General features: G+C 41.5%; 1 protein-coding gene across 1 annotated transcript; it reads left to right on the top strand.

The window, feature by feature from the left end:
- Positions 1 to 394: 394 nt before the first annotated feature.
- On the top strand, positions 395 to 1938 carry LOC309798001 (melanoma-associated antigen B18-like; the record flags this gene model as incomplete). Its single annotated transcript, XM_082646357.1, has 1 exon — positions 395 to 1938. One exon carries the CDS (start codon positions 395 to 397, stop codon positions 1433 to 1435), a length of 1041 nt encoding a protein of 346 aa, XP_082502483.1. The 3' UTR covers positions 1436 to 1938.
- Positions 1939 to 14582: the final 12644 nt, after the last annotated feature.

Genomic DNA, 14582 nt, shown 5'->3' with positions numbered 1-14582 from the left:
GGCTCAAGCGTGGCTGTTATGCCCAACACCCCCCTCCACTTCCGCCTGCAGAATTTGTGGGATGGGAATCCTTGGTCTCAAGGGGTAGCCTCAAGTGAGCAGAGGGAGGAGTCAAAGGGCTGGTCAGGAGTCAAGTTTAGTATCCTGGGTTAGAACTGAGGTGACAAGCTCCTGCAGAACAGAGGAGGTGCACAGAGTCCTGCCGGCCCCTGTCTCGCGGGTTCCTAAAACGGTACCCTTAAGGGGAAAAGCAGAGGCAGCTTTTCTTGGAGCCAAGGTAGAAAAATCTCCCTACTGAGGCTATACACACCATCTCTTCCTCTGTCTTCTTCGGTGACCTCTCATCAACCTTGACAGATTAAACAACTGCCTGCAGTCCCTGACCAGAGTCATCATGCCTCGAGGTCAGAAGAGTAAGCTCCGTGCCCGTGAGAAACGCCGCCAGGCCCATGCTGAGACCCAGAGTCTGGAGGATGCTCAGGCCACTGGGGCGGCGGCGGCGGCGGCAGCAGGAGAGTCCCCTTCCTTTGTCTATCCTCTCTCTGAGGACAGGCCTCAGGATATGCCTGCTGCTGGGACACCTAGCAGTCCTGAGGGACCTCAGGGAACCACCAGCGCCAGTGCAGCTGTTTCACGCACCAATTCAGATGAAGGTACCAACAGCCCAAAGAAGGAGAGCTCAAAATCCTCCACGGGCACTGAGGGCTCACGCAGAGATCCTTTAAAAATGAAGGTGGCTTGGGTGGTGCACTTCCTGCTGCAGAAGTATAAAACCAAAGAGCCAATTACTAAGGCAGACATGCTGAAGTTTGTGATCAAAAAGCACAAGCGTCATTTCAGTGAGATCCTCAAGAGAGCCTCTGAGCGCATGGAGCTGATCTTTGGTCTTGATTTGAAGGAAGTGGATCCTGTCAGGCACTGCTATGCCCTTGTCAGCAAACTAGACCTCACCTCCAATGGAACGATGAATGAAGAAGAGAACATACCCAAGACCGGGCTCCTGATGATGGTGCTGGGTGTGATCTTCATGAACGGCAACTGTGCCCCTGAAGAGGAGATCTGGGAAGTGCTGAATATGATGGGTGTACGTGCTGGAAGGAAGCACTTCATCTATGGGGATCCCAAGAAGCTCATCACTGAAGATTTGGTGCAGCTAAAGTACCTGGAGTACCGCCAGGTGGCCAACAGCGATCCTCCGCGCTACGAGTTCCTATGGGGTCCACGAGCCCACGTTGAAACCAGCAAGATGAAAATCCTGGAGTTTTTAGCCAAGGTTCACGATACAGTGCCCAGTGCCTTCCCAGACTGCTATGAAGAAGCCATGAGAGACGAGGCAGAGAGAGCCCAAGCAAGAATGGCAGCCAGGGCTTGTACTGCTGCTATGGCCAGTGCACGCTCCAGGGCCACGGCCAGCAACTTCTCCCAGGCTACGTGAAGTTCAAGGCTGGTTCCTCCCTTTTTGGTTGAAAAGGTGTGTCAGTGTTCTAACAGTGGAGGGCCAGGGTGGGACTGGAGAAGGGTATATCCCTGAGTTCCTGTTGTGTATTGCTAACTTGGAATTTTACCTTTTTTTCTTTTTTATTTAGGTTATAGTTCAAATGATGAAGTCTGAGAAGACTGTTTTCCTTGTGGAAAAAGAGCAGTAACATTCTAAGTTGTGGATGGCCAGGGTGGGTCTATAGGGAACACAGAGTAATATCCTCTTTGTGTTCCTATTCTATATGGTAAATTTAGAGTTTAATCTTTTCTCTCCCTTTTCTTTTCTCTTCCTTTTTCTTCTCTTTTCTTTTCTTTCCCCCTCCCCTCCCTTCCTTCCTTTCTCTTTCTTTCCTTTTGTTATATTTTCAATGTTGTTTCTTTAATAGAAGGTATAATAATTTCAGAACCTAAATTTATTAGTGACCTCAGTTACATATTTATTAGGTTTAACTTAATAGAGTTAAGATTAAGAGTTTTATTATTTTGTAACACAAATTGGGAAACCTTTCGTATTTATTGAACTAGAACAATAAAACATGGCATGGTAATAGGCATTTCTTTGGCAATGTGAAAATTTTTTTCAGTAAAATTACTGGGATCAAAAAATACAGGAGACTTCCAATAAAGATGTTAAAAAAAATACAGGAGAAAAAAAGGTTAAAAAATGTGCAGTTCTTGGTTTACCTTATCCATTTTAGTCTGTTATTCTGTAAAAATAAAAGATACATACCTGGATTTGCTTAGCTTATTAAAGAATGTAGGAGAAATAAAACACTTATAAACTACAGCTCATGCTCACTGGCTCATTCATTCTCCAAATACTGAGCATCTGCTCTTTGAAAATTATTGTGTTATAAATGGTGAAACTAGGATACAAAACACCCTGCCTTTAGAACTGTACAGTCAAGGAGCCATAATTATATAGAGAAGATGGTGAAATACCCTCTAAGACCTAAAGGACAAGTAAGAAGGAGTAAGGAGGTAATGGGACAGGGATGGGGTTGGGAGACGTGGGAGAGGGAGGGTGAAAACAATAAGGTACAAATTCCCTGGGGAACAGAAGTTTGGGGTTTGGGGAAAATACAAATCACTTAGTGGGATATCCTGTTAATTTAAGCTGGGTGGTAGACTAGATGAGGCTGTGGGACTGGTGAGCAGAGGCCAGGTATACAAACGCTGTTTCTCAGAGTTGGAGGACAAAACCCTGGAATGCAAACCTGTTCATAAGAGTTACTTTAGTATCATCAATAAACCACAGGAAAAGCTCCTCGGGCAGAAATGGAAGGGGTCCTGTGCTCTTGTTCAAGTGCAGCTGAACACAGAGCACAATCTAGTTGTTTTATGCACGGCATCTCCAAGGAATTTATGAGAAATAAAGGTGACACGCCCTTGAGGTGGAATGCTGAGAACCATATCTCAGGCATTAAAAAGGCGTTTTAGGGCTTCCCTGGTGGCACAGTGGTTGAGAGTCCGCCTGCCGATGCAGGGGACACGGGTTCGTGCCCCGGTCCAGGAAGATCCCACATGCTGCGGAGCGGCTGGGCCCATGAGCCATGGCTGCTGTGCTCCGGGAGAGGCCACAACGGTGAGAGGCCCGCATACCACACACACACACACACAAAGACATTTTAATTAGGTTATCTTGAGTATAATTTTGCAAACTCTAAGGGAGGGCTCCATATTAGGTGGTGAAGAAGTGAATAAAAATACAGGTGAGTTGGATGGAAAGGCACCCAGGGGGGACATTGTTGGTCCTTGACACAAATTCTATGACCTCTGAGTTGCATCCAACTGGGGTGGACAACCCCACATACAAATTAAGTAACATCCTCAAATGGGGGAATTTATTTTGTTTTACCTGCAAAGCAGCTTTATGCGATCACTTGGTGGAAACTGCATATTCTGTGATACCTCTTGGATTAATATAACATAAATCTTCCCAGAGGGGAGGGTGGTATCATCTGCAGTACAAAAAAAAAAAAATCATATGATAACTGCGATTCAATAAAGACCTTACTCTGTCAAGTGCTTCATATCCATTACATATATCCCAACAGTCCTACAAGATAGGGCTTATTAGACATACTTTGCAGATGAAGAACTTGTAATTTTCTCGAGTTCACATGGCTGATAAGTGAAAGAGCCGGGACTAGACCCCTGGTCCACATTTTTCTAGAGCCCACACTTTTCCACTCCTCCAACCTGAGGCAGACCTTCTGTCTTTTCATTCTCTATTATTCTCACTACTCCAAGATGTATCACATACAATTAAAAAACAAGACACTCAGAATGGCCATCATCAAAAAATCTAGAAACAATAAATGCTGGAGAGGGTGTGGAGAAAAGGGAACACTCTTGCACTGCTGGTGGGAATGTGAATTGGTACAGCCACTATGGAGAACAATATGGAGGTTCCTTAAAAAACTACAAATAGAACTACCATAGGACCCAGCAATCCCACTCCTGGGCATATACCCTGAGAAAACCATAATTCAAAAAGAGTCATGTACCAAAATGTTCACTGCAGCTCTATTTACAATAGCCCGGAGATGGAAACAACCTAAGTGTCCATCATCGGATGAATGGATAAAGAAGATGTGGCACATACATACAATGGAATATTACTCAGCCATAAAAAGAAACGAAATTGAGCTATTTGTAATGAGGTGGATGGACCTAGGGTCTGTCATACAGAGTGAAGTAAGTCAGAAAGGGAAAGACAAATACCGTATGCTAACCAAACGTACAATAGATAGCTAGTGGGAAGCAGCTGCATAGTACAGGGAGATCAGCTCTGTGCTTTGTGACCACCTAGAGGGGTGGGATACGGAGGGTGGGAGGGAGGGAGACGCAAGAGGGAAGAGATATGGGAACATATGTATATGTATAACTGATTCACTTTGTTATAAAGCAGAAACTAACACACCATTGTAAAGCAATTATACTCCAATAAAGAGGTAATAAATAAATAAATAAGAAGCTTTGGTCTAATAAATAAATAAATAAATAAATAAATAAAAAACAAGACACTCTAGTCAAAGTACAAAAAGCGATCCTGATGAAGGAAGGTGAATATGAGAATAAAGCACAATTTGGGGATTGCCTGTGGGTTTCATATGCTGAGGATCCCCCTGTCACTAGCCCCAGGGTTCCCTGACAGGTGACTCTGCCCACATACTGGCACAGTCCTGTACCAGCACTTTCCTGAATTACAGCATGTTTCTTCTGGGTCTTCCCCAGTGTGCCCTCCTGCCCAAATGGGAACCTCATACACTGACCAGCTCTTCACTGTGACCTCTGGAGCTGCACCCTGTTTCCTGTGATACAGGCAGTCCAGAGTCATATGCCCTCCCCTTGATTAAAGCATTCCAACTCTCTGCACGTGTACAGTGAAGGTCCCATCCCTCCCAGTGGAACCACTGACAGTGAAGTCTAGATACCTGGTTACCACAGCCCCATCCCCAGCCCACAAGTTTCAGAGTATATTCCAAGTGAGCTGGTGATCACAGTCATTTCTTACAGAAGATACTGGTTCTTGGGATATAACTGAAGTTAGATGGGGGGTTTTGTAAATGACTCAGATATTGTCAGTAGGATTTTGAAGGAATGTGTTCTTTGAGACAGGCCACTGAACACATACACCAATGAGTGAGTTTACGAAAGCCTCCCTCATAGGTTGAAGATGAGAAAAGACCATGGAATTCACTGTCTAACAAACATCTACTGAGGCTGAATCCCTCAGAACCCACAGTCGTTCTAGGAGGGGAAAAATGTCAGGGGTTTCCTGACAGATACCCTGTCTTTGAACAACAAAGATCAAAATAATTCACCATCCTTCATAGGCCTCTTATCTCAGTTCTTGCCCCAGAGGAAAATCCTGGTTTTCCCTTGTGCCTAATGTCACCTGTAAACGTGTCCTACACGTTCAGTCCAATCCGCTTCTACTTAGGAAGGCTCATGTGACTACGCAGACACTGAAATATGAACAATGTTTGTCAACTCCAGGCCAAGGAATTTGAAAGCCAGTATGCCACTTCCATGCTTTCTGTCCCATTCAGCAGCAAACACGGAGATCGCTTGTTGAGAAGTGGAACCGCCAATGGGAGCAGACTGGATACCTGGGTCATCTGACAGTGGAGGCCCCTGCCTACCCACATTGGACTTTATGTGTATAAGAAATAAATTTCTGTTGCTTTAAGCCATTGTGGGTCTGCAGGTTTTATCTGTTGCATCAGTTGCTTTATCTGATTAATGCATACCTACTATTTTTTTTTTAAATTTTTTTAAATTTATTTTTTGGTTGCATTGGGTCTTCGTTGCTGCGTGTGGGCTTTCTCTAGTTGTGGTGAGCGGGGACTGCTCTTCGTTGCGGTGAGCGGGCTTCTCATTGCGGTGGCTTCTCTTGTCGCGGAGCATGGGCTCTAGGCGGGCAGGCTTCAGTAGTTGCGGTGCGTGGGCTCAGTTAGCTGTGGCTCGCGGGCTCCAGAGCGCAGGCTCAGCAGTTGTGGCGCGCGAGCTTAGTTGCTCTGCGGCATGTGGGATCTTCCTGGACCAGGGTTCGAACCCGTGTCCCCTGCACTGGCAGGCAGATTCTTAACCACTGTGCCACCAGGGAAGTCCCATATACCTACTATTTTTGTGGTTAGATGTATTTAATATTGTCATTACAAAGGTAATAGTACATACATTCTTGCTGCAAAAAATTCTTACAGATAGATTACAATCTCCCCCTTTCCTCAAAATCCAGCCCCCGCCTCAGAGGCAACCACAGTTAACAAACTGATGTGTGTCATTTTAAAGCTGACCTGAGGCTTCTTCATATGTAGATGTGCTATAAAAATATATTGAACTTCACATGTATGATTAACAACACACATACTGTTCTGCCTCTTGACCCTGTCACTTAACAACATGAATGCAGGATATTTCCACGACAGCACACATAGATCCACCGCACTCATTTAACAACTAAGATCCTTTTTCTTTAAAAAAAAACCATGTTTATTGAGATATATTTGATATAAAAAACTGCACATGTTTAATATGTACAATTTGATGAGTTTGGACATATGTATACACCTGTGAAATCATCACCTCAGTCGACGTAACAGACATATCCATCACCTCCAAAAGTTTCCTCGTGTCCCTTTGGTGTTTTCTTTCATGGTGAAAACACTTAACATGAGATCTGTGCTCTTTCAAAAATTTTCAGTATTGTTAACTATAGGCACCACGCTGTACAGCAGATCTGGAGAACTAATTCATCTTGCATATCTGTGTGTGTGTGTGCGTCACATTGTGTATGAATCACATTTTCTTTCTTCGCTTATCTTTGATGGACGTTTGGGTTGTTTACATATCTTGGCTGTTGTGAGCAGTGCTGCAAGGAACATGAGAATGCAGACATCTCTTACAGATCCTGATTTCCATTCTTTTGAATACATACCCAGAAATGAGATTGCTGGATTATATGGTAGTTCTACTTTTAATTTTTTGAGAAACTTCCATACTATTTTCTATAGTGGCTATACCATTTTACACGCCCACCAACAGTGTACAAGGGTTTGATTTCTTCACATGCCAGCCAACACTTAATTACGCTTTTTTAAAATTAGAACCTTCCTAACTAGTGTGAAGTGATATCTCACTGTGGTTTTGATTTTCATTTTCTTGATAATTAGTGATGTTGAGCATCTTTTCGTACCTTTTGGCCATTCGAAAGGAAGATCTTCAGGAAGAATAAGACAGGAGCAATCAGGGTGTTGCAAGTCTTGATTATGCACAGATGTTAATCATGTATCATGAGAACTCCAATCATCATGTTCCAAACTGCCCTCCAAGAAAAAGACACGTAAGGATTACCCTACTTCTTATGTTTGTGTGATAATTAATCATTCTCCTCCTAATGGACATAAAAATTGTTCCCCATTTGTTGCTATGAGTAATAGGACTGAAATCAACATCTTTGAACATGAAATCTTAGACAAATGTGCATGCTCTCTCACAGGAAAGACACAGAAAAGTGCAAACTTGATTCAAGTGGGCAGAGTGTTCAGACTGAAATTTTTTACAAATATTGCTGAACTTCTGTTCCAAAGACGCCATACCAATTTACAGTCTTTCAGATTCACGTGTGTGAATGCCTTACATTCTCATGGGCATTTTATTTCATCAGTCTTTTAAATTTTGGCCGAACTTTCAGATGAAAGATACTGTCTCGTTTTTTATTCCCTTATTTTCAAATAGGTTGAGTATAAAATTAAACTTTTACCCATATGGAGCTGGATTTCTGCATCAATGTCTTGAGTACCAGGATTCTTCTAGGCATACTTTACATTCTGAAATATCAACAAGACATCCCTCCTTTACTTTGAAAAGCAAGGACTTGATGAGTATGATCAGTTGTTGGGCAAGAGAACCAGGGAGGACACCCTTAGCTAGTGAAGCTCTGAGATCACAGCAATTGCCAGAGTTCATGAGAGAGACCACATGAAAAACCTCATCTAGAGAGCCCATGGTAGGCTGGCAGTCAGCATTCCGGATTTAGAGTTCAGCATAAGGTAGAGAAGGGACTATACGGAGAGAAGGTGGAGAATCTGGGTAGAGGGTCCAAGATAACTTCTGATAGTAAGCTTGGGAAATCTCTGAATTACCACGAGCAGCTAGAAGTTGAGAGGTCTGGGTGGGCAGATCTACTGGATGAAAGGACTAGAGGCACGCCAAACACCTCACCTACCTTAGAATCCTCTGTGCCTACCATCAGGCAGAGAGTATAGGTAGCTTTTCTGTGTCACCCAGTGATGCTAAATGCTGGGAGAGCTACGTCTCTTGGCTATTCTGGTGGTTCACTGCATCCCTGCCAGTGTTCCTGGCTGGGAGCTGTGTTGATGGCTGCTGGGGTCTGGTATTTTTACCCTGTGTACAGTGCCTCCTCTACTGAGTTTGGGGCAGTATGAGTGGGCAGGTTTGGGAAGTGATGACAGTTGAGACAGGCCAGGAAAACCAGTGAGTAGTGGAAGGGGACCTAAAACTGCAGAGAGGGAGAAATTGAGGGGAGATGTCCTGAGGCTAGTTACCTCAGTGATTCTGCAGATAAAGGGCTGAGTGTGGACATGTCTGAAAAAGATAATCTAGATGACATCCCCAGCTCATGGTTCCTGAGTTGTGTTTTTTTTTTTTTTTTTAATTCTTTTCAGTTCTATTTCTTCTCAATAACTGTGTAAAATAGCTATACCTATTTCTTGATTTAACAAGGTGACATTGTGATTTATTTATTTTAAATGTTCAGAACAAATTTTAACTTTTTATACATAAAAATTTCATTCAAACCTGACCACACTAAATGTTGGCAAACTTCATGAACAATAAACAGGAAACATAAACACAAATGAATAATAAACATAGAAACATATTAAACATGAAAAAATAGCGTTATTTTTTACCTATCAAAAACTAGAAAAATTAAAAAGCTAATTGTAATTATGTTACAGTATACCCATGTATCCATATGACTGTTCTATTTTTGTGGTATCTTTGTCTAGTTTTGGTATCTGGGTGATGGTGGCCTCATAGAATGAGTTTGGGAGTGTTCCTTCCTCTGCAATTTTTTGGAATAGTTTCAGAAGGATAGGTGTTAGCTCATCTCTAAATGTTTGATAGAATTCACCTGTGAAGCCATCTGGTCCTGGACTATTGTTTGCTGGAAAATGTTTAATCACAGTTTAAATTTCAGTACTTATGATTGGTCTGTTCATATTTTCTATTTCTTCCTGGTTCAGTCTTGGTAGATTGTACCTTTCTAAGAATTTGTCCATTTCTTCTAGGTTGTCCATTTTATTGGCATATAGTGCTTGTAGTAATCTCTCATGATCCTTTGTATTTCTGTGGTGTCCATTTTAACTTCTCCTTTTTCACTTCTAATTTTATTGATTTGAGCCCTCTCCCTTTTTTTTTCTTGATGAGTCCGGCTAAAGGTTTATCAATTTTGTTTGTCTTTTCAAAGAACCAGCTTTTGGTTTCATTAGTCTTTTCTATTGTTTTCTTCATCTCTATATCATTTATTTCTGCTCTGATCTTTATGAGTTCTTTCCTTCTACTAATTTTGGGTTTTGTTTGTTTTTCTTTCTCTAGTTGCTTTAGGTGTAAGGTTAGGTTCTTTATTTGAGATTTTTCTTGTTCCCTGAGGTAAGACTGTATTGCTATAAACTTCCCTCTTAGAATAGCTTCTGCTGCATCCCATAGGTTTTTGATTGTCATGTTTTCATTTTCACTTGTCTCTAGGTATTTTTTTAATTTCCTCTTTGATTTCTTCAGTGATCCATTGACTGTTTAGTCACGTATTGTTTAGCCTCCACATGTTTGTGCTTTTTACAGTTTTTTTTTTTATTGCGGTTGATTTCTAATCTCATAGCATTCTGGTCAGAAAAGATGCTTCATATGATTTCAATTTTCTTAAATTTACTGAGGCTTGCTTCATGGCCCAGCAAGTGATCTATCCTGGAGAATGTTCCATGTGCACTTTAGAAGAATATGTATGTATTCTGCTACTTTTGGATGGAATGTTCTATAAATATCAATTAAGTCCATCTGGTCTAATGTGTCATTTAAGGCCTGTGTTTCCTTATTGATTTTCTGTCTGGATGACCTGTCCATTGACATAAGTGGGGTGTTAAAGTCCCCCACTATTACTGTGTTTCTGTCCATTTCTCCTTTTATGGCTGCACATCTGAAACCTCTTTAGAGGTGAGCATTGGCCTTTATTATTATTATTTTTTTTTTTTTTTTTTTTTTTTTTTTTTTTTTTCTTTTTGCTGTATGCGGGCCTCTCACTGTTGTGGCCTCTCCCGTTGCGGAGCACAGGCTCCGGACGCGCAGGCCCAGCGGCCATGGCTCACGGGACCAGCCGCTCCGCGGCATATGGGATCCTCCCAGACCGGGGCACGAACCCGTATCCCCTGCATCGGCAGGCGGACTCTCAACCACTGCGCCACCAGGGAGGCCCGTTTATTATTATTTTTAATAGAACACAGTGTATGGGCTAGAAATAGAATAATGAATATCACAGTAAATCACACATAGGCTAGTATTTTTCAAGAAACTTTTGAGATTGGGTATATTTATGCATATATACATGTACACACATATACACTCATATATACTTATACTCACACACACACACAACTGGTAGCTGTTTCTGTGTAAGCACCCACGCAGAGACTTTCTAACCAAGAAGGTGACTTTGTTGGTGTACTTTCTTTTGATCAGTTGTAAAATGAATGCCCATTACAAAGGCAAACATGCTTAAAAAGGTCAACAAAGAATACAGGGACCACTTCCTTGTGATCTTCTGGAAAGCCTCTGAACACACGGAGCTGGTCTCCTGCCTTAACTTGGAGGAAATGGAATCTACCAAGCACTTCTATGGCCTTGTCAGGAAACTGCATGTCACTAATGATGGGAGTCTGAATGGTGGCAGGGGTTGCCCAAGACCAGTCTTCTGATGACTCTCCTTGGCACATCTTCATGAAAGGCAACTGCCCTGTTAAGAAGGAGATCTAGGAATTCTTGACTATAATGGGGGTGTAGCCTGGGAGGAAACACTTCATCTAGGAGAGCCCAGGAAGCTTATCACTAAAGATTTGTGCAGGAAAAGTAACTGAAGTGCCAGCAGTAGCCAACAGAGATCCTCCACGCTATGAATTCCTGTGAGGTCCAAGAGCCCATGCTGAAAGCAGCAAGACGAACATCCTGCAGGTTTGGGCAAGGTCACTTAGACTATACACAGTTCCTTCCCACACCAATATGAGGAAGCTTTTAGAAATGAGGAAGAGAGAGCCTGAGCAAGTTGTAGCAAGGGTTAGCACTACTGCCATGGACAGCACATGTCCCAGGGTCATGTCCAGTTTCTTCTCCTACCCACAATGAGTCTGAACTGCTTTCTTTAATTTGTGGTTGAAGAGAGCAGACAATGTTCCAACTAGTGGAGAACCGGTACTGGGCTGGAGGAAACACAACATATCATTTTGTCTTTCTGTTTTATGTGGTATCTTGGAGATTTCCCTTCCTTCTTTCCTTCTTTTTTTAAATAATTTTTTCACTCTTTCTCAATTTCATTCATTCTTTCTAATTAATTTCTAAATGTGTCTTTTAATAGAAGATTTAAATAGCTTCAGAATATAAGTTTATTAATCAAATCTTTGGTTATATACTTATTGCTATGTATCAGGTTTAAGAGCAGGAGCTATGTAATTTGGAAAACAAATTGGTCAATCTTCCATCTTATTTTATGATATAGAACAGGATATCATGGCATTGAGTAGCTGTTTCTTTGGAAATATGCAAGAACTCAGTAGTAAAATTGTTGGGTTTAAGAAATAGGTAACGTGAAGATGGTTGACTCATGGCTTTCCTAATACACTCAGTCCAGCATTTTGTAAAATTAAAAGATGCATACATGAATTTACTTAACTAATCCAAGAATGTAGGAGAAATTAAAACTTACATTAGGACGTTCATTGACTCATTTATTCTCTAAACATTAACTGAACATGCGCTCTTTGGAAAACACCCTGATATTCTTGGGGATGTTAGGGATTTTGTGTCTAGAAGCAGTCAGAAGTTATATCATGTTAGCCCAATTAAAAAGGAGTGAAGGGGTGGGAGCCCAGGTGACAGCTGTTAGGTGTAAAAGCCCTGAGGCAAATCCATTTGGACATTTGGGAAACTGCAGTTTTTCAGTGGAAAGGAAGTGTTAAGCTTAGCTATACGGTGGGTGAGGTAAGGATATGGGAGACCCTCAGATAGTATGTCTCAAAGTTGAGAGACTAAAGCCTAAAATGTAAAATGGCTCTTAGCAGTGACTCTGGAATCCTGGATAAATTAGAAAGAAACTTTCCACTGGCGGAGGCAAGGTAGGTGTTTCAAGTACGCGTCCCAGTGCCTTTGATCACAGCCTGCAAAGTAACTGTTTTACATTCTCAACTACAAACACATGCTATCTTCCATAAAAAAGGAAGGATGACTCACAAGATGGAGGTGATAACCAGGGGAATTTTTCCCAGGCTTTGAAATCTAATCAAGGAACTGAAACATGTGTCCATCGGTATTTCAGAACTGCTACTGTCCAGTGACTCTTATACTTCCCATTTTCTTGTTTCTAAACAGGAATGTCTATAGGTGTTACCCTACTGCTATCTCTCCATTGTACATTGGATTTGTTAGGACAGATGACTTGTCTCTTTATCTTATATGCCCATAAATAGAGATTTATTGTGCCCAGCTGGTTTGCTTAATGAACTTCCCCCCAAGAGCCTCATCATCTGCAGTTGGACCTGATTTAGAGGATGAGACTTGGATTTTAAGTTGATTTTGTAATGAGGCAAGACTTCTGGGGATCTTGGGTGAGGGTGAATGAATTCTGTATAAGGTGGGGACTTGAAATATTGAGGCCTGGAGGGTAAACTGTGGCAGACAGAACCTCATGGGGCCCCCGTGATCCCCACCTCCTGGTGGTCATGCCTTTGTGTATTCATTGTAGGTAGGGCCTGTGACTTGCTTCTAACCAACATATTATGACAAAGGTGATGAGATGTCGCCCCTGTGATGACATTATATGTGTTTTGGAAATGATTAGAAACAAACCATCCTGCTGACTCAAAAATGCCTCTCTGCAAGCTATGTGTAAAATATAAAACAAATCTAGACTATTAAGGAGAGATCTTTCTTGAAAAAGGATTATTACAAGGGTAGAAAGGGACTTCTGAAACAGGGCGAGGGCACCTATTGCAATAGAGAAAAGCTGTGACCATAAGATCTGCAAGGATCTCAAGCATTGGGCAAAAAGGGATTCTCTTTTGTAGACAGGAGTAAACAATGCTAGAAAGAACTGGGTGTGGGGAAAGGGGATGAAGGGGTAGTGTGATTGGATACTAAATCAGAGAATGTTTTACCCCGAGGACAGCTGATTCTCAAGAGGGGTTGTATGCTGGCTCTGGTGAGAGGAGGCCAAAATTCAGGGGCCTGGAGGAAGAAAAGAAGCTTAACCAAGGTTTGGCTAACAAGCATTTTGTTTCAACTGATCATTTATGAGACAAAAAGTGGTATTTTTGAGGATCTGTATCTGGCCTTGTCATAGGTAAACAAAGGAAAATCCATGAGTCTTATTTAAATTATATGGGGAAGAATGGTTCTTTGAGGTAAGCTATTTCCTGGAACACAAAGTGGGGGGGAATCTCGTAACCTACACTGTTCTCCAGAATCACAGGGCTCAGGGAAAATGCAATGTTATCATACAGGAAAGAAAATAAGTTTATCATTAAATAAGCATTAAACTGTGATATGATGTGCATCACAGGCAAGCAAGTAAAGAGATAGCAAAGTCAACAAGAAATCTCACCCTTTTATACAGCCAAGCAGATACAATCCATGTTCTCAAGATAAAAGATAGCTTAGTCCTCAAGTAAGAGGACTTGGTATCACCATTTGTCAGACACAATTCTTCCTAAATGCACATGGCAATTGGGGTGGCCCTCTGTGTTAGACTTTACCCAGAGGAAAACATTCCTGGGTTATAAAACTGGCAACAATATTTAAAAGAGAAAGGTTTTATATTTACAAGTTTTCTAAAGTAAATGCTCTAAAAAAAAAGGAAGTCGCATTCCTTTTTTTGGACACCAAAAGAATTAAAAGTTTTTAATTTTTTATTTGTATTTATCTTTACAGTACCCTCCCTTTGTTGCTGCAAAATAGTTAACACTACTGTTTTCAAATTTATTTCCACTGCCATTTCTACCTTTCTCTGGGCAAATTACAGCCATCTAAATAATCAACAAGTCTGTGGTAAATTACAAAGCAATGCAAGTACAGAAATAAAGTAGGATGGGTTGAAAAATTCAGTACATTATTTGCCTCGGGGAGAAAACCTTTAAATATATCAGACCAATGGCGAATGGTTAAAGCAAATTCTTGATCAGCAATGTGCGAAAGTCCTTCATCGTACATTAATTTTACAAACTGTTGTGATGCTTTACTGCTCAAACTTCCAAATGAGTAACTATTTGAGTATTATTTAGTAGTTCCTTATAAAATATTATAGTACCCAATCC

This window comes from Mesoplodon mirus (assembly GCF_964341445.2).
Source record: "Mesoplodon mirus genome assembly, contig: HAP1_SCAFFOLD_1373, whole genome shotgun sequence".
Classification (NCBI taxonomy): Eukaryota; Metazoa; Chordata; class Mammalia; order Artiodactyla; family Ziphiidae; genus Mesoplodon; species Mesoplodon mirus.
Note: the sequence above shows the minus strand (reverse complement) of the source record. Positions and strands in the feature narration are given on the sequence as shown.